At 39.1% G+C, this 24,536-nt stretch overlaps 1 protein-coding gene across 2 annotated transcripts in view; it reads right to left on the reverse strand.

The window, feature by feature from the left end:
* The window catches only part of LOC121505378 (voltage-dependent calcium channel subunit alpha-2/delta-1-like), a 167,712-nt gene extending 150,683 nt beyond the window's left edge, over nucleotides 1–17,029 (reverse strand). For both annotated transcript variants that reach the window (XM_041780651.1, XM_041780650.1), the window contains exon 1: nucleotides 16,701–17,029. In XM_041780651.1, the coding sequence (XP_041636585.1) occupies nucleotides 16,701–16,780 (80 nt within the window). In that variant the 5' untranslated portion in view covers nucleotides 16,781–17,029. The remainder of the gene's footprint in view (nucleotides 1–16,700) is intronic.
* Nucleotides 17,030–24,536: the final 7,507 nt, after the last annotated feature.

The following is a 24,536-nucleotide window of genomic DNA, read 5'->3' on the forward strand; positions in this document are numbered from 1 at the left end:
TGTAATAGCTGCAGCCATTTGACAAAAAGATAAACAACATTCTCATTTCATTTCACTAAATATTAAGCAAAATTAGGGACTGCTTGCTAGGTTAGCATAAAGGCAGGGGAGAAATTAGCCTGTTAACCTGCAGTAAAAACAAAACTGTTACTTGTTACTTTTACATAAAAATATTTAAATGCCATCTTGGTTTTATATGTCTTAAGATTTGTAAGTTTTATGCTGTAAGACGGATCTAAGTTAACTGTTTCCCCCGTATTTCTACGTTAGGCTAGGCTAAGCTAACTGCCTGTTGGTCATCATATTACGCAAACAGATCAAGAAAAATTGCTACTTTTGTTAAAGTGTGCTTTTATTTGTAAAACTGAAATTAAAGAGGAGATGACAGACACAGGAAGAAACTTTTACTCAAATAAGTTTGTGGTAAGTTTTATGCTTTGAGACCAATTCAAGGTAGCTGTTTCCCCATTTCTACCTTAAGCTAGGCTAAGCTAACAAGTTGCTCCTAAAAAAAAAAACTTATATTTTTGTTCTCGAGAGTTTTCACTAAAACTAAGAGTGTTTTTGTAAAAAAAAAAAAAAAAAAAAAAAAAAAATATATATATATATATATATATATATATATATATATATATATATATATATATCAAAAGTAGTCTAATTATTTCCCTTGAGATTCCTGAAACTGAAAGTGGATAGTTAGCTTGACTAGCACAGAAAGGGTAAGAAACTGTAGCTTAAATGAGTTGCCAGTTTCATGTCAGAAGTCTAATTCAAGCAAGTAGTTTCACTTGTTCCTACTTTAAGCTAGGCTAACTGCCTCTTGCTACCGATAAAACTGCTTTTTTTTTTTTTAATGTTAGTTTTTACTTGTACCATGGAAACTATGCATGGCTCTGTAACATTTTGAAAACAGGGTGTTATTTGTTTTCTTGCCAAATATTAGAAAAATAAATAAATAAATAAATAAATCTCATTTTTTCACTTAATATTTGAAGCCAAAGGCAGGTGGTTAGCTTGACGAGCACAGACAAAAACTTTTTCTCAGCTAAGTTCAGTATGTTTTTGCAAACAGCGGCTATAGCTCCATTCTAATTCACAATCTTGCCCCTGCATGTTTCTCACTTCTGTTTCCAATTCTATCCACTGTCCTTCTTGATCAAAAGGGGTGAAAAAAAAAAAAAAATCTTTAAAAAAGCATCAAACTCATTGTGCAAGGTTTTGATTTTTAAGATTTTTTCTCTATTTTTTTATCTGAAGTCCCAACCCAATAAGCCAGTGTTAACTTTGTCAACTAATACTATGACTACCATAAAATACCAAATAATTGCCGGGTCCCAATTAACCGCCGGGAGTGGCAGTACATTTTGACAAATAATCTCCTGTTCCAAATAAATGCAGGGTGTAATTTATTTAAAACTCCGATATGTGACTGGGATGAGATGAGAACCGTATAGAATCAACTCCCAACTCCCCCTCCCTTCCTGTTCTTCTCCCTGTTTGAGCTCCGTAGCTCCGCCCCTCTCTTTACGTACCTCCTCGCAGATGAGTATGTCTGCTGAATTGAATACTCATGGTGGCAAAGTGCTCGTGGAGTGATTTTGCTCTGCTTTTCCACTGAAATCAGTGGACAAATCACAGGCAAGAAAACACTTCATCTCATCAAGAACAAATTCTACACAGGACTGAACACCGTCGTAATCCCGCCATTGAATCAACTTCTCACTGAGCTGAGATACGGAAGCTACAGCGGCCAATAGGAACGCTCCCTCTTACCTGAGCCTGATTGGCTGCGAGTACTAGCCTCCTCATTGGCTGGGGCACCCCCGTCCCTTGCAGGTTTTCTCAAGTGAGATAGCAGCGCCATGCCCCGGTGCAGCGAAAAATATAAAAAGAACAACATTAACTTTAAACTGTCTGTCGTCAACTTTGTGTTTGCTTAGTCCCTTACCAGTATTTCATGTGTTTAGAGAGTGTTGAGTTGACAAAAGAAGACAAAAGTATAACTATGGTACTGTAATCTTGTCTTGCAAATGTAGAAGTGATATTCATACTGGTGTAAATAAATAGTTTGATTAAATTTACCATATTTTTCCAATTTTTGCTAAGCAAGATTTTTGTGAGAAAGGAATTAAACGGCTGTTCCAAATAGTCGCCTGGTCCCAAATAAACACCTGGTCTGCTCAGTGATTGAGACAAATAAACTAGGCTATTATTTGTTATTTTACAGTAAAAATGTTCGTCGACAGCCTTTTTTCCATGATAAAAACTAGACTAAGACTAACAAAAATAGATCTGTGGTGACTAAAACTGACAAAAACGAAGTTTAGTTTTTGTCAAGCTGACGAAAACTATACTAATATAGTAATGTAGTTTTCGTCGGACATTCAGAATCCGTGATATTTCTTCACTGTGGGTAAATTTGTCAAAAAACAATGTAGCTGTATCTATTCTGCCTCTCAGCTGTAGAAAGCAGGGACCCCAGGTTTGGCAGAGTGCATAGAACACACTACCATGATTTGGTACCAGATTTAGGCAAGAAAATAAATCCTTGGACCAAAAGTAAAGACTAAAATGTGAGGACTTTTTATGCACTAAAACTAAACTGTTTTCGTCGACTAAAGCTAGACTAAAACTATAAAGGGTAGAAATGACCAAAATGTGACTGAAACTAAATTAAGACTAAAATTAAAAATAGCTGTTAAAATTAACACTGCAATAAAAACATCAAAAAATAACTGACTGTATGTGTAAAAACCATAGCTGCTTCACCCTGTTTAAGCTAGGCTGAGCTAACCGCCTATTTGTCCTCAAATTCAGTAAACAAGTCAACAAAGACTGCTCCTTTTAATAAAGTAAGCTTTTCCTGGTATGGCTAAACGGAAATGTAACTTTTTGACAAAAGGCTCGACATTAAAAGAAGTCTAATTTCTTACCTAAAAAATGAAGATGAAAGCAGGACATGGTTAGCTTGACTAGCACTGACAAGAAGAAACTTTAGCTCTTATCAGTTGTCTGTAAGTTTAATGCCTTGAGACCAATTCAAACTAGCTGTGTCCTCCTGTTTCTACCTTGAGCTAGGCTAAGCTAACTGCCAGTTGCTGCTCAAAAAGACTTCTCTTTTTTTGTTTTAGTAAGTGTATTCTAATTCAATTTTTTGTTTATCCTTTATTTTAGCAGAGAGGACCCACTGAGACAGAGGTCTCTTTTCCAAGGGTGCCCTGCAGCAATACAATTTAGTGTAGCTAGGCTAAGTTAACTGCCTGTTTGTCCTCACATTTCATAAAAAGATCAACTAAAACAGCTACTTCTGTTAAAGTAACCTTATATATTAGATAAAAACACACACACACACACAAAAAAACAGTATCATTTCTGACCTAAAAGATATGACTGGAAGCAGTAAATGGTTAGCTAGACTGGCATGGACATAAAGAAATTTAAGCTCAAATAATCTCTAGTAAAACTACTTATCAAAATAAGACATTAAATACAAAATGTTAGGTTGCTTTTAGGTGTCATTGTTATTTGGCCCAAGACCAACCAAGGCTAGCTGTTCTAGTTTTAGTCTTAATGGTAATAAAAGTTAGGCTAACCTGCCTGATAGCTCAACCCTCATTTAGCTTAAGACTTTTATCAGCAAAGCAGTCTCTTATCTATAACAATAGATAATAGTATTTATAGTTTATAGTAATAGTGGAAGCGCAGTGTTGGGAATATGAATATTTGATAAAAACATCAATAGTAGCCACATTTATTCACGCTTTCCAAAGATGAAGCTGTAAGCAAGAAGAAAGCTACCCTAACTAATGACCCTTGAAGCAGGAAGAAAACTTTGTTTGCATAAACTTCAGTAAAACTTTTTTTTTTTTTTTTTAAAGAAACATTCATTGTTTGTCTTTTGGTGCCATGTTAAAACCATAAGTCAAAGCTAAGCTAGCTGTTTCCACTTGTTGACAATGTCTCTGTTACGCCAAGTCTTGGCTAAGCTGTTGCTTAGCCAAAAAGAACAAAAAGGGTAATGATAATCTTATTTACTAATCCTATGCAAAAATTAATCATCTCCCAATTTTTTTACAGTACATTTTCATTCAGGTATATGTGCTTTTTAATCTGAGAGATTTAAATTTTTTGGAAGATCTGTCCTGTTTCAAACAAGACTGTTTTTGATGGTGTCATCAGGTGTGTCTTGTATTTAGAGTGACACTGTGGTGCATTTAACGGTTTATTCTGATTCTTGATGGCCCTTATTAGTAGCTCTAACCCACATGCACATGAAACACAAAAGATTAAAGTAATTCCTTGGTGTGACAACAGGCAAGATTAGCTACAGGGTTTGATTTTCAACACAGCTGGAAAAAAAACTTCTCTCTCTCTACTCTTACATCTCTGGGGTACAACTTGCTCACATCTTTGCTCTGTTTTGCCTCTTTGTATAATACAGCATTCTATACGCTTTTACTTTACAGACTATTGATTAGTTTGGTGGGCCCTTGGGACCCATAAAGAGCTTATAAATAAATAAACCATGAAAGCAGCAGTGACACATGCCTGATTTATGACACAGCCTTAAAACCCACACTACTTTTGCTTTACATTATAGCACACGCGTGTGCTTCCTGTACCAGACAGGCCTCAAACCCTAACAGCTGGTAGCGATTCCCAAGATTGCCTGGGAAACGGTGCAATGGAAAATTCTTGAAACATGCCATGTGGCAAAGGATTGTAGGGAAGCTGCACAGCACTGGGTTACTAATTTTCTCTACACACAGGAAAGGGGGAGACAGCTTTTGTAATGAGGGAAACAAAGGAGTAGAAATGTAAACGAGAGATTAAAGCAACACTCAGGGAACACATAAGCAAAGCATTAACAGCACTGTAGTAGTGGTCGCTTTGTCCTGTGTTCCAAGGATCCAGTATTCTATATCTATAAAGTAAATAGTGCAGTATAAGGAGGTCTTTCTACCTTTCTAACTCAATTATTTATACCAGACTGCTTTCGATTAAACATGCAGTTTAGAAATTGTGCCACCAGGGGGCTCACAATCAACTCAACAACAGTAACTTCTTGTTGAAGTGAGAGCTCCAGAAAAACCTGCCCTCCATCTACTCAAAAAATGCTGTTTTCCTTTTTTAGATAACTTTCAAATAATGTCGGAGAAAAGCTGTTAAAGGTTGCATTCCTGGGTTGCACTACAAGTTACTCACAAAGGATTCTGAGATCACTCGCAGCACAAACGACTGACCCCCAACCGTTGCAGATTGATTTGGGGGTCTGGTCTTAATTGTTACAGGTGCACAGACTGTGAACATTAGGGCTGATACTGATGTTTAATTTTTTTTTTTTTTAATGTTGGTGAAAGACTGTAAGACTTTGGTGTAAGACCCCTCTTGTTTGACCAAAAACAAATCAGAGTTTGTCTGACGGATGACTTCTTCCATCTAGAGGAAAAAAATCTCGTCTTTGATACAGCAACAGAACGGCCACTTCCAGAAGTTAAAACTTAAGCAGAAGTTTTTGACATTCATTTCACTTTATAACAATAAACATTAGGGATTTATCTGGCTTTGAAAATTGATATACTTCAGGTAAGGTATACTTAACTAAGAATAAAAAAAACACAAAAGTACTCTTTTTTATATATATATTAGCAGATATTTTCCAGACTGTTATTAGAAAAAGTCATCTTGAAAAGTTCCAATCCATAATGGTTGTGCCAAATCAAAAACAGTTCTGTCTAATCAGCATAATTTAAGGACAACGAGGCAGTAGCTACAGGCGGGGTTAAGTTGTACTGTGAGCTGTTAGCAATGGCTGCCTCCAGTGAAGCTGTTAGCTTGGATGTAGCAATAATATAGCAGCGGTTTTAACAGGACTGGACCACATTTCTTTATCAAGCAAGAGCAAAGAGCCACACTGGCGGCGGTGGTGGAAAAGATGTGACCACTCTTCTCCTGAACTGCTTCAGGATAAGTTTTCGATTGCTATGGGTTGGGTTGACTTGTACTGTAAGCTCATGTATACAGCAGCTACAACCAGCATAGCTTGGGTGTAGCTGTAGAAAAGCAGAAGTTTAACCCATTGAGTGCCAGCTCTTTTATAAAATGGAAAGTGGCTTGTGCCAGCGTTTTTGGCAAACACCAAATAGCTCAAATGAAAGAAGAAACTCTCTATTTCATCATGGAAAAAAACGTTTGTTTGCATCTTGTTCGGTTCTTGATTTAACTTAAGCTGAAAAGAGGCTAGTTTTACCAAAAAGACCACTTTTTTTCTATAAAGCTGAGAAAAATACATTTTTGTGAGAGTGTCTGTCAAGCAAAACAGTGATTTGAATGTTATAATTTTGCCTTGAATGACATAAAAGACATCTGAAAATTGTATTACAAATGTTATTTTATTTTAACATAAATAACAGTGCCTTCAGTCACTGTCATGCCATTCACACTCTGGAACTGGACAGCCTCTGTGTGACCCCTCTATACGCCCACGTGCTCTCCTGCTTGCATGTCCCCTGTCACTGCCTGTAAATTATAGAAGTAATATAATAGCTATACAATATGTCTTATATGTATAATATATAATCCATAATATAGATTTTTTTTGTTCTTACCTCTTTTTCTGCCAACAGACAGTGTTATATAACTGCACTGGGCTTGCTTTTCTCTCAAGTCTGCCTCTGAAATCACAGGAGCATGAGTGATGGTTTCGTTCGTAAATTTGTCTGAATAATCAGTGGGTTCCCAGCGTTAACTTACGGAGAACAAGATCCGCTTCGCTCACTCAGCAGCCATTCCTTAGAGTCTGGGTTGGAAAAGTCTGTCTCTGAAGTGTCGTTGCTGTATGCATCCAGCTGGCGAGAGGCTGCTTTATTTCTCCGACGCACGGGGGAGACCTTGCTGCATTCTTTAGCGTCTTGGCCAGCCAAGGCAGATGAATGAAAGCGCTGATCCCTGGATTCGCTGTTGTTATGTTCAGTGTCGGTTTCAGTGTGTAAGCTATTTCTCAGGCAAAAGTTCAAAGTTTCTTCCAGCGTCTATTTTTAGAACTTTTAGCTTAGATTACCTCCGTAACGATCGCTCTGCTCTTTGACCCCAGGGTCTCCACCTCTGATCTCTGTGGCTTTGATCTACCGTCTCTTCCAACTGTAGTGTTCCGACTTCGTATCCCGGAAGCCCCAAAATTACTCACAGGGAGTGTGAGAGCGCCCCCTTGTGCCAACCGCCAAAAAAACACTTTGACGTATATATACGTCAATGACACTCAATGAGTTAATCAGACCTTAACCAAATTTCTTTATAAAAAGAAGAGCAAAGAGTCATAGCGAAAGCTTTCTTGTAACAGAGATGTTTTTGCGAGTCTCCTGTTAGGCTTTGACATGAATTTTTAGCCACGACATTCTTTGCCATTCAAACACTACAGTAGCGCTACTCTGTGTAGCTCAGATTAGCATTGGAGCTGCGCATATCAGCTACCTGATTGGCTCTGATTGGCCTCCTTATAGTGAAAGTGTTCTGAAGTCCCTGACTACTGAGTCTGACCTTCGCAATGGAGACAGATTCTCCTGCTGGTCTTGCTTAGTTGAAATGAATTCTGTTTAACAGTACACCCTGAATGTCCATCCTAAGGATTTGGGCTCACAGTTTGCTCCCTCTTTGTTGGGGACAGCCCTACGCTGCCCTGGAAATCCCCCATGGGTGTGCTGTGGTGGTAAAACCAGCGCTCAGTCTTTACAACCTCACACTTCCCCAGTTATAACTGAAATGCTTTAAAGTCATGAGAATAACTCTTTCTAGGTCTTGTGTCATTAGAGTGTATTAAATGTGAAATATCTCATCTGGAAACAGGCTAAATTTTGACAGACTACAAACGGAGGTTGAGGTAGGTTTACAGAATATTGAATGGTTTCTGGGTAGGGTTTCTGGATACACATTGTACTGGTAACATGGAACCCTGGAAGCGTAGGACCCTGGGAACATAGATAGGCCTCCTCAGCCCCTTCCCCAAGCTTTTTCTAAATTTAGCCCAGGGTGAGACGAGGGCAGAGGCAAGTTAGTGGGGAAAAAGGAAAGACTGTAAGAGGTGGGAAAATGTGTTTAGAATAAGAGGAGAGAGTGCTAAAAGAGCAAAACAAAAACATTCAGGGATGGTTTATGGAAACACGGCGGGATCAGAGAACAAACAGTATCCATGGGCACAGATCTCACACCCTTGTATGTGTGTGTAACAGATATAGCCCACCAGCTGCTCGACTCAAAGCGGGAGCATGTCCTGAAATATACCTGCTAGCACCAACTCCCTCATGGCCATGGAGGTGCAAATCACAGTCGAGGAAATCCGAGACCCATCATTTCCATCTGCTCATTACATCTGATTCATCCTCTTGAACCCTCCCAGTATTATCAGTGTCACACTCCAAGTTTGATATGTCATTATAATAAAAGTTGAAGGGAAATCTAATAATATCAACTGTTTTGTTTCTAATTTTCTGTCCCTCAATCGTATTAGTTGGGACAATCAAAATCTCTGTGTCCCTCCCAAAGCAAGAAAAGTCCTATGATTCAATCACAACCAAAGCCCAGAGCTGTTTCCAATGATGGATAAAAAGAATACAACAATAAAAGACCATTGTGTTGGACATTATGACTGTGGCCAGCATGATTTTCCGGGGGGATGGGCGCATTTACTGGTTCAAATCCTCTATCACCACAGTGATGATGAAGTAAGCATGCATAAGTTTTCTTTGCTGCAAGCCCACTTGAAGATCATGACTCCGGTGTTTGTACATCACACGATATGCCTTGAATGTTCAGCAGCAGTGCACCCAAGTATGTAGGATCCAGAGGAAGTTGCATGTGGGTGGCCTCATGAGAACTGAGCTATATTCATTACAAGGCAACTGTCAGTGTGAGGTCACTGTGATGAGACGACTGTCAAGATTAACAAAGACATCATGATAGGCTAAGTAAAGTGAGGCAGGAAACTGGACTACCATTAAGGAAATTCTCAGAGAAAGTACTGGAAATATGTATTCAACTTTAGCAGCAGTTTTTCTCAACTACTTGAGCAACTTACTTAGACATAAAGAGACAACTGGGCCAATGGGGATTTTCATTTACTACTTCTAAGCTTGGTAAATATAAAGTGTTAGCTAGCTAGTGGTTAGCCAAGCTCAGCATAAACAGGGGCAAATACCAAGCCTAATATTGTCCTGGGGGTTTAAATTCCACCAATCAACACCTTTTAATCTAACTTATTAATAGGTACAGTATGTGCACGGTTAGCTAGCTAAACGGCTAAATTTGGATATCAAATTAGCCGGGGTAAGATTTACGAGCCAGCTAAACTTATCTATTTTTTTCTTATGAAAACATGCCTGATATCTGAGTCAAACACTTTTTAAAACTGTAATAAAGCCTCCTGCCACTAGTAGCCACTGTAGCTTCAGTTAATGGCCTTCCTGTAAGAGCTTTCACTTGAACAGATGTAAACATGAGAAGCTAAACAGTTAGCATGTCAAAGGAACAGCATACAACAGTTTAGAAATTGGAAATAGAGTTGTATGTAGGCTGTTGAGGGTTTACTTGTGTATAATTACTCCACTGAAGTGGTGAGGCACATTACTCTGCAGAGGAACCAAGGCTGGCTGAGCTAGTTGCTAACTTTAGCCACGCTTTACTCGGCATACCAGGATAACATCATATACCCAATGACACAATGACCCTGTGATGAATTTAATTGTTTTCTAAGTCTTTTCTCTACTTCAGACAAGTTGGTCAAACACAATTTAAATGCACGTTTAGCCAAATATAGAAACGCTGAGAGCAAGATCAGGAGAGGAGGGCAGAACTTCCAACTGAACCTGGGGGCGGAGCTAACTCCCCACATGACATCATGAGGGGAAAATCTGAGAACGGCCTGTTTCAGCGCACATTTTCTGAAAGATAGAGAAAGAGAGTTGGGGGAGGGAATGGATTTTTCTAATACTTGAGGGGATTGTGGACAGGCCAGTGGCACATATTTTTGTAAGAAAAGCCTGACAAAGTGATTTTTGCATAATATGTCCCCTTTAAATAATGCTCTATATTGTTTCAACTCAGTCTACTGTGTTTAAATGTAAATGTAAATATGAATTTGTAATGGATTGACCAAATTAAAAACCTGCTACAGGTCATGTTTGAAAGCTTTCACATGTAATGAAAACTTTTGTAACGGTTAACCCTTGCTTTGTCAAAACAAAACTTAACTGTAGTATTTCCGACAACATACTGTATATGGAACATTTAACAGTTATTAGCTGGCAACTCAAGTTGCCGGGTAAATTCGGTAATCTAAACTGAATACAAGAGCATGCTGTTTGGATTACAATTAAATGTTTTGTAAAACAACTTCAGTAAACAGCTGTCATTAAAATATGATATTAAACTGTAAAATGAATCACTGTGATTTATTTTACAGTAATAAACAGTAATTCCACAGGACATTGTTGACAACTTGTTTCCCAGGTCTTTGCTGTAAATTCTACAGTCATTTTGTTACGGTGTATTTCACATTTCTGTTCACAAATGCATATGTTGCGCTCTGTCTAGCTGCAATGCCTTCACACATTAGGGTGCTGATCTGCAGAGATGAGGCCACATATGAGAGAGGCATGGCTCTTTAGCTGGTCGAGCATGAAATTTAGTTAGCATTTTTAAATAAAGCAAGTGAGAGTGGAAGAAATAAGGCAGAGGGTGATAGAAATGGAAGGATGGAGATAAAATATGTCTTTTTGGCGACTGAGGAGGCAAAACAGAAAGAAGAATGCAGTCTGGGCTGTGATTGGATGGCAGAATTCAGCACAAAGTGCTCAACATGTTTTGTGTTTTTGGTGTGGGGGTGAAAATGTTAACAGAACTTTCACAGAATTTATGCAGCACAATTCTACATAAAACAGGATCAAAGAGGCTTGATTTCTCCCTGTTGTTTCTTTATCTCTCCACCTTTATCTCCTCGTTTTATTCTCCTCGATCACTGGCGCCGAGGTCTCCGGGGCGCAGGCTATGACATCAGACTTTTTACATTTCAGATTCGATGATGTTCATCATCGGCCCTCAGGCAACAGAGAAAAAAAAAGAGGAGGGCGAGATAAAGAGATGCACAGGAAGCAGAAATGGAAGGGGAAGAAGAAGATGGACAGGGAGTGAAGGAGGCGGAGAGGGGGAGTGATGAGAAGGAGAGTGAGAAGAGAGGAGAGGACATGAAGATCTGAAGCAGACAGATGCTGGCATGTGAGGTTAGAGATGAAGCCTGGAGACACAGTCACACTTCAAGGCATGAGACAGCGAGGTGAGAAAGAGGGACGGACAGACTGGAGGACAGGAAGAACATGGAGATGCCAGTGTACACAACTTGAGTGGGAATGTTGATTTTAGTCACAAACACCGAGCCTATCCTGGAGAAAAACTCGCTCTCCATTCGGATCTCTCTGTCTCTGTCTTGAACTTTCACCTTGAGGAGTCGATGCAAAGCTTGTCACTCGAAATAATCGTCAACACGACAAAAAACCATGAAAATTTGTTGCAGAGAAGATTTGATTTACAAGCATCGTTCTGCAGATTTTTGAGAAAATGTCATTTTTACTGATAAATTAATCAAACTACAGATTGCAAAATCGTTATTCCTAGTTTTTAATCTGGCATTCTACTAAATAAGCTCTCCCTAACTGAAACCAAAAGTTCCTGCCAATCTAGTTCTGAATTTTAATGTTTTCATCATGCCCTATCTGCAGTTTCACTACTTTTAACTGACTTTCAATGCCATGTGTTTTTAAACAACACAAATCTGTTAATTTAATGGTCAACAATATCAAAAAGTGTCATTTGCCACTACTTTCATACAACAGGTGTTTAGGAGAAGGATTAATCCCTGAATGCTGTCTAGATTATGCTAATATGCAGGCAGGGCCGCCCATAAGGGGGATAAATGAGAGTTTTCTGGGGCCAATGGAGGTCAGCAAAATCATGGTCCACTGTAAAGTTAAACTGTGATTTCCATATTTAAATTCTAACCTGAATAATTACCACTCATATCAAAGCTACAAAAATGTTTTCATTTTATTAATGCTGTAGTATAATATAGCCTTTTCCCAAAATGTAAAGTCCTTTCCTCAGAACAGAATAACCTTTTATTGGTAACATCATCAATGTGTATGGTCACACTCAACTGAACCATTTTGAAAGCAACGTCAGCCGTCACAGCTAAAACCCGATTTGCAGAAACGTCAGGATGCCAGAAAATAAAGCAGAAGAACTGAGACAACTTTAATTGAAATAAGCACAAAAACGACAACAGAAAAACAGGTGATAAGCAAAAAAATGGGCAAAAAGTAGTACAAATGTGGTCAGAATGAGTAGAAAGTGGCACAAATGGGTCAAAGTGACAAAAAAAGTGGCAACAAGTGGGTGAAAAGTAGGGAAAAGAACAAAGAGTTTTAGTCAAAAAATGGTTGAAATGGGTGGAGAGTGGCAAAAATGGGTCAAAGTGACAATGAAGTGGCAGAAATGGGATAAGAGTGCCAAAAAGAAGTTGACAATATAGCTGAAAGTGGCAAAAGGGTGGTTAAAATGGGTGTAAATGGCAAAAATGAGTCAAAGTGACAATGACGATGGAAAAAAGTGATAAAAGTCCCAAAAATGGGATTAAAGTGCCAAAAAGAAGTGGACAATATGGCCGATGGTAGCAAAAAGATGGTTGAAATAGGTGAAAAGTGGCAAAATGGGTCAAAGTGACAAAAAAGAGGCAAAAACAGGATAAAAGTGCCAAAAAGAAGTAGACAGTATGGCCAATAGCAGCACAAAGGTGTTTGAATAGGGTGAAAAGTGGCAAAAATGGGTCAAAGTGACAAAAAAAGTGGCATTGAGCATTAAGTGGAAAAAATTGGATAAAAGGGCCTAAACGACTATGAAATTTTAGGCAAAAAGTGGTTGAAATGGTTAGGAAAGGACAAAAATGAGTCAAAGTGACAAATAAAATTGGCAAAAATTTGATAAATTGCCAAAAAAAGAGTGGACAAAGAGGGCAAAATGCATCAAAAAAGGCCATTAAAATGGTGGGAAAGTGGAAAAAATGGGTAAGAATGACAAAACAGTTGCAAAAATGGGATAAAAGTGCCCAAAACAAGTGGAAAATTTTGATTAAAAATATGGGAAACAATGTTCAAAATAAAAACAGCAATAACTGGTTAAGCGGTAGAAAAAGTGACATAACAGTGGTCAAATGGGCTTTATGTGGCAAAAAGTGGCAAATGTAGGAAAAAATTGGGAGAAAACAAACTGCAAAAATGGTTATAAAGTGACAAAAAGAAGTCTGAAAAATGAGCATAAAACATGTGGAAAGGTATTAAAAAGTCACAAGAATAAATAATTCATCCACCAGAACCCAGTAATAGTTTGCCACACTCTACAGCTCCAAACTGAGCTAACTGTTATCCAGGAAGCTAGCACCAATGCTACTGAACAAACACACAGGCACTGATACCATCAATGAATTACAACTGGGTAGGGTCCATTCTCTGGGTTTTTCAGGGGCCCAGCCAGTTCTGTGGTCAGGCCTGATGCAGGCAGTGCATCCTTACAGTGTGCAGGACTTTGCATAACATTTGGGAACATCTGGACACCAATATCCGTTGCCTAGGACTTCTAATCCTGTTGCACCGCAATTAGAAGAGAAATGATGACATTTGATTTTCACTAACATCATACTGAAGAATTGTGACAACCCTAAAGTCAACTGTTTGAAGCAAAGTAGGTCTGAGCCAGCCAAGCCTGTGTGAATATCATGTACACAGCCCACGGATCAATCCACTTAGTGCCCATGAAATATAGGGAGTGGGCAGGCCACTCAGCTAGTCTGACATCACTGTACGCGGCCATTAGGCTGAGTGCCATCACGCCTCGCCATCTCTCCAGAGGGGGGCTGCATTCAAATCCAAATCACCGCAGTTTGGCTTGAACCATCTGGAATATCTTCAACCTGTTGATGAAGTGTGAGGTGCAGCATTACCCACGTACATGTTTGTTACAGTTAGGAGCTGTATTCCTGGGGCTGGTGATATATCATCTGTTGCTTCCATTAATGTGCCGCTGTATATAGATAGAGAGGTGGGGAGTCAGATTTAGACAGCGTGAGTGATTGCTCGGCTTTATATCAAGATCATGATCCCATCCTGCAGGGCATGGAGACAGCTTTCAGCAGACATACTCAGACTTTGGCACCAAATAAAGCTCAAGTACTAGCTTTCAAGAGAAAATACAGACTTTCACATCCATATGGAGCGTTGTTTTAAGTATCTGTGTCATGTCTGTGTGCAGACTACTGTAAACTGACAGGCAGTTGCACCTATAAAGGAGGTTAAAGCTCCTGTGAGGTACTTTCACTTTGTGTACATTTTGCTAACATTTGTGTCCAGAGAAGTCTTGTACAATCACATGGACAGCTCATAGGGAATTTTTACAGTGGAAGCTGTAAAATAAAGCATTTTTTTATCCTGACACCTACCCCACACTAGCAGCATTTAAGACAGTGTATAAATAATGCAACCTCTACTTCCAAACTAGTGCCAGAGCACCCTCCACAGTTGGCAAGGACCCTATTTAACAGTAGGTGAAATTATTCCATCAAGCTGGGGCCCCAAACAGGAAATAGGAGACCAAGTAAGAGCTACATGCATGAAAATCAGTACACATATGTATCATAATTACATGAAAATAAAAGTCTATTGGGGCCATCCTCTAAAATGTACAGGAAGTGCACTACTAACAACTACTTGCCAAATGTTGGTATTTTTGGGCGATTCACAAGTTTCACATTTTAACGAATACTCCAAGACATTTTAGCTGATGGACTCCAAAATTTTTAGCTCATTCTACACAACCTGGAGATCTAAAGTTGTGCAAACTGTGAGTTTTCATCATAGGGTGGTGCCATGACCAGAGCCCGAACTTAAACTACTTTTTTTTGTAAATTTTCTGCAGCAAAAAAAATCAATAATTCCTTATAACTTTTTAGTGCTTTTGTCAATCATCACCAAACTTCACAGGGATGATCGCACATTGATCCTGGATACATTCATACTTCAGAATCATTTCTTTGTCTCAGCGCCCCCTTCTGGCAATCGAGCTTTCCCGCCACTAATATTTTTTAAATTTTCCCTTTAAATATTCAGCCTCCACACACCATTCAGTCTAGGCTTATAAATTTTGGTGTGCACATGGGTCATCATAAGACCTACAAAAAAGCCTCTTGTACCCATGACCAAATCCCAACAGGAAGTCCACCAGAGTCATCTCAATTTCAAAATAAGCCATCTTTGATGGTGCCAAATGACTTTAATCTATAATAACTTTAGTATACAATATTCTGTGTTCTTCTGCTCTTCCTTGCTAGACAATGTTATCACACTGAACACATCCACATGCAAACATCTCATCACAGCACCCCCCACTGGCAACAGGATGTGACACAAATGAGTCCTATTTTCATTCCTCTTATTGTGCTTTACCCACAGAGCTCTGATTTTAAAAGAAAGGCCTCAATAATTGGCCACAACACAGATATGTTATATTGAAGCATGTCTAAATGGCGATGCCAAGCATTTTAATATTTCGCCAATTTGACAGGAAGTATGTGTAACCGTCATACCAAATACCTGATTGCCTTCAAATTTCACATGGATCAAGGTCTGCCTCTGGACATATTCAAAGTTAATTAATCGTTTTGATGTAAGACCTCTTCTGGCAACAGGAAGTGACACAATTAGGCCATTTCTTTATTGGCGAGCAATTTGTTATCACAACAAAAATATGGAATCCCAACAAGTACACACATCCTTACATTTTATTTTCCTGTCATACATTTTGGTTTTGTTGTTGAGCGTTTGACTTGTTATTCCATGATAATGAGTCATTTTCTTGACTTCTCTTGTCAAGTTTCTTGATAAACTTATCACGGGAAACTAGCAGGATTTAGTGAGATAACAACAGATGGCGAGATTTGAGATAAACAGACACTGCTTATCGGGGAAGAAGTGATTAATACAAAATGTATGGATGTTTTTGCTGCTTGGCCATCCATACAAATGTTAAAAATTTAAGAGTAAATACAAATTTACCTAATTGTAACAGGATGGGACAAATTTCTTTTTATATTTTGGCTTTAATGTGTTGTTTCAGGAGCATATGTTGCGATAATTACCAATTATTCAAAAAATAAACTAACCATAACTGTAAAATTAGTCACAAAACTCTTCTCAAATGTTGTTTTCTTGATCAAACTCTCAGCTCTATGGTGTTTGGAGATGCTGCATGAAAAGTTTGTGGGCCCTTGACTCCCCATCCAGACCTCAGACTACCTCTTGGGGTTATTTGACTGCCAGTCACATGTCTCGCTACTGTGAGCCCAGCAAGAAGACAGTTGCTTTAAACACCATGTCAGACGAGGTAAAGTTGTATCAGAAGTAATGGCAGTCAACATCACTAGGAGAGACAGAGGGAGGGCTTTGTTTGCTGATTTAAGAATCATCTTCCATAATAAAATGACAAAGTGCATCACCTCACACTTTTGGGATATACACCCCAACTGTAGACGATAACCGTGCTGTTTTGAGGTAAATTATCCAACACTTTAAGAAGCCAACAGGCTGTTTTGTTGAAGCTGTACTTACATCTGTTCTGATGGGAATTGTCCGGTCGACACAGACGAAATGGTTGACAGGAGTAAAAGTAGGCACACTGAGTAATCCATATCTTTGTTTATGTCCTCTGAACCAGGATCCTGATCGGAAGAAAGATGTATACCCCCAAAAAATCAAGCTTTACAAATCCACAGAGCCGCGCGTACTTCTCAGCCAAACGCCTCTCACCGCCATCGGTGCGCGTTTGGAAACAAATCTCATCTGGTGTCTATGTCCCCCCCATCGGCGGAGTTGAGGAGTGTTAGTGTGTGTTTTTAGTTCAGTCGTGCTCCAATGTGTGTGAGACTGTTAAGCGTGTCCGTCAAACTGCAATGGGGTATTAGAGCACATCTACGGCGTGTGTCAAAAATAAAAGGAGAAAAGGGGAGGGAGCTTTTAGATCTCCAGCTTGGCCGGCAGAGCGGTGCCACTCCGTACACTGTAAGAAATATCCAGAAGTCACCGAGCAGAGAAGTTCTAGTGAAACACGTGGGGAAGTGATAAAACGAGTGATATCTGTTTATCTGTGACGCATTTCTCTGACGGCCCCTCTCACACACCGTTCATCTGAGTAGCCACCTGTCAGAACGGAAATACGCTAAAACTGTTGAAAAAATTGGATTAAAGTTCAAACTAGGGTTAGGATAAGGTTTAAGGTAATGGTTAGGATACCAAAGGCTATAAGTTAAAAACATGACCTGCAAAACCTAACTGCAAAACATTTAATAAGCTGTGTAAACTTCTTACAGGAAAATCAGCTTGTCCTCCATTAAAACTTTCCAACACAGCTAGCATAGCTTACATAGCTCTGTTAGCTGCATAAGCCATGTAGATAACTGCGCTACATGGATAGCATAGCTATGTAGATAAAGTAGCTAAAGTTTAGCTCACAAAAAGGCTTCTTGTAAGCTATTACCTAAGTTAGCTTTAGCTACGTTTGCTAAAGCTCACATTGCTGAAGCTCACATTGCTAAAGCTAACTAAGCTACATTGGCATAGTAACATACACTAGCTATGTTAGCTTTAGCTTAAGCTAACAGACCTTAACTGAACCACTGTTTGTGTAACTACGTTTAAAACAGGCCTATTCATAGTTCAATCCCAGATTACATCTCTGATATTTTTCTGTTTTATTTATGAAATGTTTCTAGTCTGTAGCTAATGTTAGCTATGTGGTTATTTCACAAATGTAACTGCCATACTATAATCATGAATAAAGTTACTATTATTATTATTATTATTATTATTATCATCCCAAACTGGAAATACGTTGTACTGGGCAAATTGCAGAAATTCTGTAGCAGGCTGTCTTGCCAAAATTTAACCCTTTAAAGCCTATTGTATCCTATTTGATTCACACTTTTGTGAGACCTCTGTCCAATTAACATGAGCATTAATTTCCTTAACCTTTCAATCTGATAAATGATAAAAATGCCCTCCATCAGGTTGGCAAAAAATGGCAATTTTCCTTTTTTGGATTTTAGAAGAAAGTTAGGAAAACAGTTCTGAAAATTTTACATTTTCTGGCTAATTGAGGTTTCAGGCTTCAGAGGATTTCAAAATTAAATCTGATTACAAAATGTTGAGTACAGCTAGTTAAACTGTCACTTTACAGAACAAAAGCTCTTCCTCAGTGTAAACACCCTAATGCAGCTAACATACTTAGCCAAAGCTAGCCTAGCTACATTAGCTTGCAGAGCCAAAGCTTATGAGGCTATGTTATTTTTAGCCACATTTGCTTAAGCTAATGTTGCTAAATCCACAGGTTATGTAGCTAGGTCATGTGAACATTAACTACATCCCTAGCATAGCCATGTTAGCTTTAGCTATGTAGCTAGATGCAAGGTGCATCACAGTATAACAGAAGAGACCAAATAATAATAAAACAATTTTATATATACCAGTGATTAATCACTCATTTAGAGAGGCCTGCTTAAAGATATTATATTCCATTATTGCCGAGTTTTTTCTGTTACAAGCTGCTAGGCTAAATGTGACACTCTACACCTTTAAATAACTTACAGCTAATCTTGGGTCTGGAAAAGAATTGGAGCTTTAGTGGGTTTTCGCCTTTTGGAAAACAGCAACAACCCACCTACCTGTCAGGCATATCAACCATGATCCTAAATATGCAAATTTATGAATAACTTTATCCGGATGAAATCAAAATAGATTAGTTTTAGGGGGGGAAATCACATTTTTATAGTGTGGACTTATAATAAATGAGCTTTTGATAACATATTTGTTTTTTGTACCAGGCTCTGAACAAGGTTATCACTGTTCTAAAAACGCTGTTTTTATATGGGGCCAAATGGGGACTTGCAAGCTTTTGCAGCCAGCCTCAAGTGGACACTTGTGGTACTGCAGTTTTTTTCACCTTCACATTGTTTAATCATTTTTGCAGCTTGGTCGAACAACAACCCATAGGTGTGTTTTGAGCGCAAATAAGAATAGCTGTGTCTGGTCACATGTGCAAGCATTCCCAGGCACCAGTCTCTTGTTTTGTTTGTCATATTTCACCAAACATCACTTGGAAGACTCAAAGAAAGCTGTCATCCAATAAAGCTCCTCTGTTTTATTTATACCAATTTTAAATCTTCATTTAATTTGCAACAGTGCAGTCAGTGCATCCGCTTATGCAGAAATGTGATAATAAAATTCCTCTTGCTCCAAGGAGCTGTGGCAAACTTAATAACAAGTGACATTTCCCTTTGCTGGGACAATCATAAGGGTAAATACTAGAAGAATATACTGTACTTTCTAATGAGTTTTATCTCCAAAGAGCCATGTCTGATACAAAACTAATCTCTGACTAATTTCCTCTGAGCTCTTCATTTATTATGGAACCCTAAAGTTATTATTCCTGCCTTTAATTTGTGTCTATGTGTTTGCAGCTTGAATAAGGATGTGTGCATGCATTTAAGGTCTAGTTTTTCTCCATCGAGGGTCACAGCAGGCAAACAAGGCTAAGTGTTGCTGACCTGCTACTGTATGAATCACACAAATAGATTTAATGTGCTTCCCATCACTCAGGTTTCACTCTAACTCTTACACAAGCTGCTCCGCTGGGACTTCTTGCCGGGCAGGGTGCTGAGGTGAGGAAGAGGATTGTGTATGCAGAGAAATAGGAAGAGACCATCAGATTTGAAAACAAAAACAGAGCCTCTCGAGACATTAATATGCTGAGAAACCCCCCAGAAAGATTCACAATAATCAAGCAAAAAATCCAAAAATCCAGGACAAATCCTTCATGCTGCTTCTGTTTTTGAAGCGAGAAGGCAAATGCAACACTTTCTTAAATAGGATTATCCGGGATTTTCACAGGGATTAGTTTGTTTTACAAATGCTTCTCAAAAGAAGCAAATTCAATTTGACTAAATGCATTCCCTCCCCATAAATGATTGGATTACTGACTGTCAGGAGGGTTTATTAAGCTAATAGTTTAGCTTAAAGGTATAATATGTAGAATTTTTACACTGAAATGTCATGTGAATGGCATGTTTTAGCTGAGTGCTTTTCAGGGGTGATTTTTGCAATTTGGAGGTCCAAGTTAAAGACCCCAACTCCATTTAGTCATAGCTGGTGAGAAAAAACTATATTCTCTTTATAAGCAAAGCCACAGAGATTCATAACTACAGGTTATACCCGAATGTGAGCAGCAGAACTTGCTCATCACCTTTAACATGAGAGAATAGGACTCCACTTCTCAGTAGTTTAACATGTCTCAAGACAAGCAGAATAATTAAAGGGACTGACCTAATTCAACAGAGGTCCACCAACTGGTGCTAGTAGTCTCACAATTAGTGAAATGGGGAACACCTCATTGTAGTATAAAGACACCTGTGTCTGGAAGGTCCAGTAACTGTTCAATCAGTAGGCTATTCCGGGCTATCATTACACCAAAGGAACACTCCAAGTAACTTTCAGAGAAGGTTATTGAAAGGTATAAGTCAGGGGATTGATACCAAAAATCTCAAGGAACTGAACATCCCCTGGAGTTCAGTTAAATCTATCAGTAAGAAATGGAAGGAATATGGCACGTGTAAATCTGTGGATCCTCACAAACTGACTGACTGTGCAAGAAGTAGACTAGTGAGAGACCACCAAGACACGTATGGCTACTCTGAAGGAGTTACAAGCTTCAGCAGCTGAGATGGGAGAGACTCTGCATACAACAGCTGTTGCCCTAGTTCTTTACCAGTCAAAGCTTTATGAGAAAGTGGCAAAGAGAAAGCCACTGTTGAAGAAAACATATTAAATCTTGACTCGAGTTTGCCAAAAGACATGTGGGAGACTCCACCATCAAGTGGGAGAAAGTTTGTCACACTGTAAAGCATGGTGGTGGCAGCATCATGCTGTGGGGATGCTTCTCAGCAGCTGGCTCTGGAAGGCTTGTAAAGGTAGAGGGTAAAATGAATACAACAAAATATAGGAAAATCCTGGAGGACCGTTTTTTTTTTGTCTGCTAGAAAGCTACAGCTTGGGAGAAAATTTATTTTCCAGCAAAACAATGACCCGAAGCATACAGCGAAAACTACACAGAAATGGTTTAAAGGCAACAAGGGGAACGTTCTGAGCTTGAGCAGTTTTGCAAAAAGGAATGGAGTAAAATTGCAGAGTCCAGATGTGCAATCCTGATTGAGACCTATCCACACAGAGTCAGTGTTGTCTGTCAAGCTCAGGTTACTACTGGAGCTGTGCATGCCCACTACCTCATTGTGTCTTGTCCCTCTGATTGGCCCATCATGAATGTGACAGATAAATCGTTCATCTAATCCCCTTCTGAGAACCTGAGTCCTGCCCTTCCCAAACACTTTGTATGGGAGGTTTCCTAGATGAATGTGGAAAATATCCCATACAATTGAGATATGAAACAGTCTATCTGGCATACCAGATTATCATTGACTGGTTAAACTGGTCTGGATGAAATGTCTTGTAACTATGAGAAAAGATCTCTTAAAAAGGAGAAAAAAAGAGAGATGTTTGTACTTTCAAGGTAAGGCATTTGTTCTTTGGTGAATGATAAGTGCTCCTATAGACCCCTGATCATAGCTATGTTGAAAGAATATGTAGTTACTGAAAGACAAGCTCAATAAACTTAGTAAAACTGGCTCCTGATGGACTCAGAAGTCAAAAAACAGTTTTTGTTTGACATATTAGATTGAACTTCTGTAAAGGTTGTCTGCTTCTCAGCATTGTGGATGACTGCTCTTTGATTCAAACTTGTTGACCAAACAGCAGAGTTAGCTTCAGGTCATGTTTCCAGGAAAGAGCAACAAAAGCAGTAAAAATCAAGAGTGCAAGTGTGTGTGTAATAGAGAGCGACGGGGAGGGGGGGATCCATGGAAAGGTTTCTGAGTGTATTAGGAATGTGGGTCTGTGTGCTTGCAGGCAGCAGGTGTGGCCTCTATCACCAGCTCCCAACCCCACCCACCTGTCCAGGGAATAGCCTGACTGCGGTTGCCTAGCAACCCCCTCGCTGTCTCCACACAGACGCCTCACGACTGAGCCGCGAGTGCTGTTGTTTTCCCAACCAGTGAGTGCACATGTTAGGAGCGTGTTCACTATGGGAGCAGCAGAGAAAGGGCAAAACGAGAGATAAAGACTGACATAAAGGGAGCTGCTCTGAGTTAAGATGAGCCTCTAAGTGGGAATTAACAACACAAAACACATTTTATGACTTGTCATATGCACCAACAGACAGAAACAGTCTTTAAAAGCAGTTACAATTAAATAATAAAATGGAACATCATCCTATAAGCTACTTTTGATCAGTTTCAGGAAAAAAGAATGGACGTCATAGCAGCAGCAAATGTGAAGCAAAACATTTAAAATGCTCAGAAGCCTGCTTCTATTTCCAGGTATTTACATCTGGATCTGATACACAACTTAGAAGATAGCATTATTTGTTTGAACCCACCCATGTTTCATGTGAGCAAAAGTACTGGAACATGTGACTGACGTGTGTTTTCGTTGCCCAGGTGTGTCCTATTATATTGATTATTCGATTGTAAAACTGAGAGAAGACGGAAAATTAATCAGAGCCATTGCACAAACATTGGCCATACCCAGTAAAACTATTTGGATTTGAAAATTGAATGTAAAATGGATTGGCCATATCTGTCATCAGGCAAATCCATCTTGCTATGCTCCAATCTGAAACAATTGGAGTCTGAAAATGGATCTAACCAATCAGGTAGCTACAGGCAGGGTTAAGTTGTACTGGAAGCAAGCGTAGCTTCCACCAGTGTAACACTTATCTTGGATATAGCTACATTAGAGTGGCAGTTTTATCAAAACTGAACCACAATACTTTGTTAACTAAAAAGCAAAGAACAGGACTAGCTTTTCACAATGGAAAAGATGTCACCCTTCACCCAACCTCCTATGGCATGAGTCTGGGATAGTTATGGGCAGGGTTTAGTTCTGTGAGCTGGTATAATGGCTGCCACTGCCGATGTTAAAACCAGCAGGATCAAACTTAAATAGGAAACTAAAGGGGGCAACATAAATCTAGACTAAAACAATGAAGAGTGAAATTGGCATAAATGTGACTAAAACTAATGAACAGTTTGATCTAATGATTGGGATTTATTATAAATTGTTGCCAAAATTACCACTGGTGCAGAGCAGAGATGAGAAAGCAGTGCCAAATAATGAGGTTTAATCCTCTAATAAAAGCAGCTCACTTTTCTTTAGGCCATAAAAGCCTTTACATTTTATACTAATGGCATCTAAAACTCACCCCTGGCTCAAATTCACATCAAATTTCCTTCAAAGTCAAGAAAAGAAGACAAAATTGTTTACTCATTTTTAGCCAACTCTTACATTTTGGATCATCTGTGTTTTTATGCTTACTTTCCTCAGTGCTGACATCAGTGGGAAAATGTAGTTTGTAAGCATTTGGAGAGCGGCCAAAGCCCCAATGACATGATACAATATGATGAGGCATCTGTCAAATCTGTCCCATGTCTGAAGAGTTTAAATGTCACTGTCACATCCTCTCAGATTTTTCACGAACCTGCAAGATAAACAAATTAAAACATCCTGCTGCCCTAAAGAGGAAAAATAACTGCATTAATTCATAAGTCTTGCATTAAGCTGTATTTCTCCCTTCTTCTTTCCAACAAGCTGCCAAGCAGGACTCATTTATTAATTCTTCTGGGCGAGTGTGTTACCCTGGCAACAAATTACTTCCAAGTTTAAAGTTTAATCAGCTTCTTCCCCACACAGTGTCTACTTGGCCATGATGATAGGAAATGTGTTTAAGTTAAAGAAAAATATGACAGCGCTGCAACCAGAATGACGGAAAAACTTGGGAAGAATGTCCCATAGGGGGATTCAGAGCAGGAGGAACAAGCTGGAAGGAGGGAAATTATGATTATGTTTTTTATGTAACAGGCACAGAATTGTATGTAGAAGCTGGATGTTTAATTTTTGATAAGATGAAGTACAAGGAATTACAGACATTTTGCAACAGGGGGCTCATCATGAGAAGCTAGTTCTCCAGGGGGAACTGTGGTGGATCAGATCTGATCCAATACTGGCATCAGGTCAATATTCACGATAATGTCTCTCTCTTAGTTAAATGTCTGTAATAATAGCAACATGAAGCAAGTGTATTGTCGGCATTTCTGTGGCTTTGACCATGTGGCTCTGCAGCAACTCGTATTACACCTGCTTAACACCTGTTTTAAAGTGTATTCACCTCATGCCTTGCTTCTTTAAATCCATGATGACTCAAGGAACTGGGCTGTTGCATCTACCAAGGTCAGAGAAGAAGCTGTGATCAGCTGACGGCCAGCTGGTCCCAATTATGGCCTCTCA

The sequence above is a fragment of the Cheilinus undulatus genome, linkage group 23, assembly GCF_018320785.1.
Source record: "Cheilinus undulatus linkage group 23, ASM1832078v1, whole genome shotgun sequence".
Classification (NCBI taxonomy): Eukaryota; Metazoa; Chordata; class Actinopteri; order Labriformes; family Labridae; genus Cheilinus; species Cheilinus undulatus.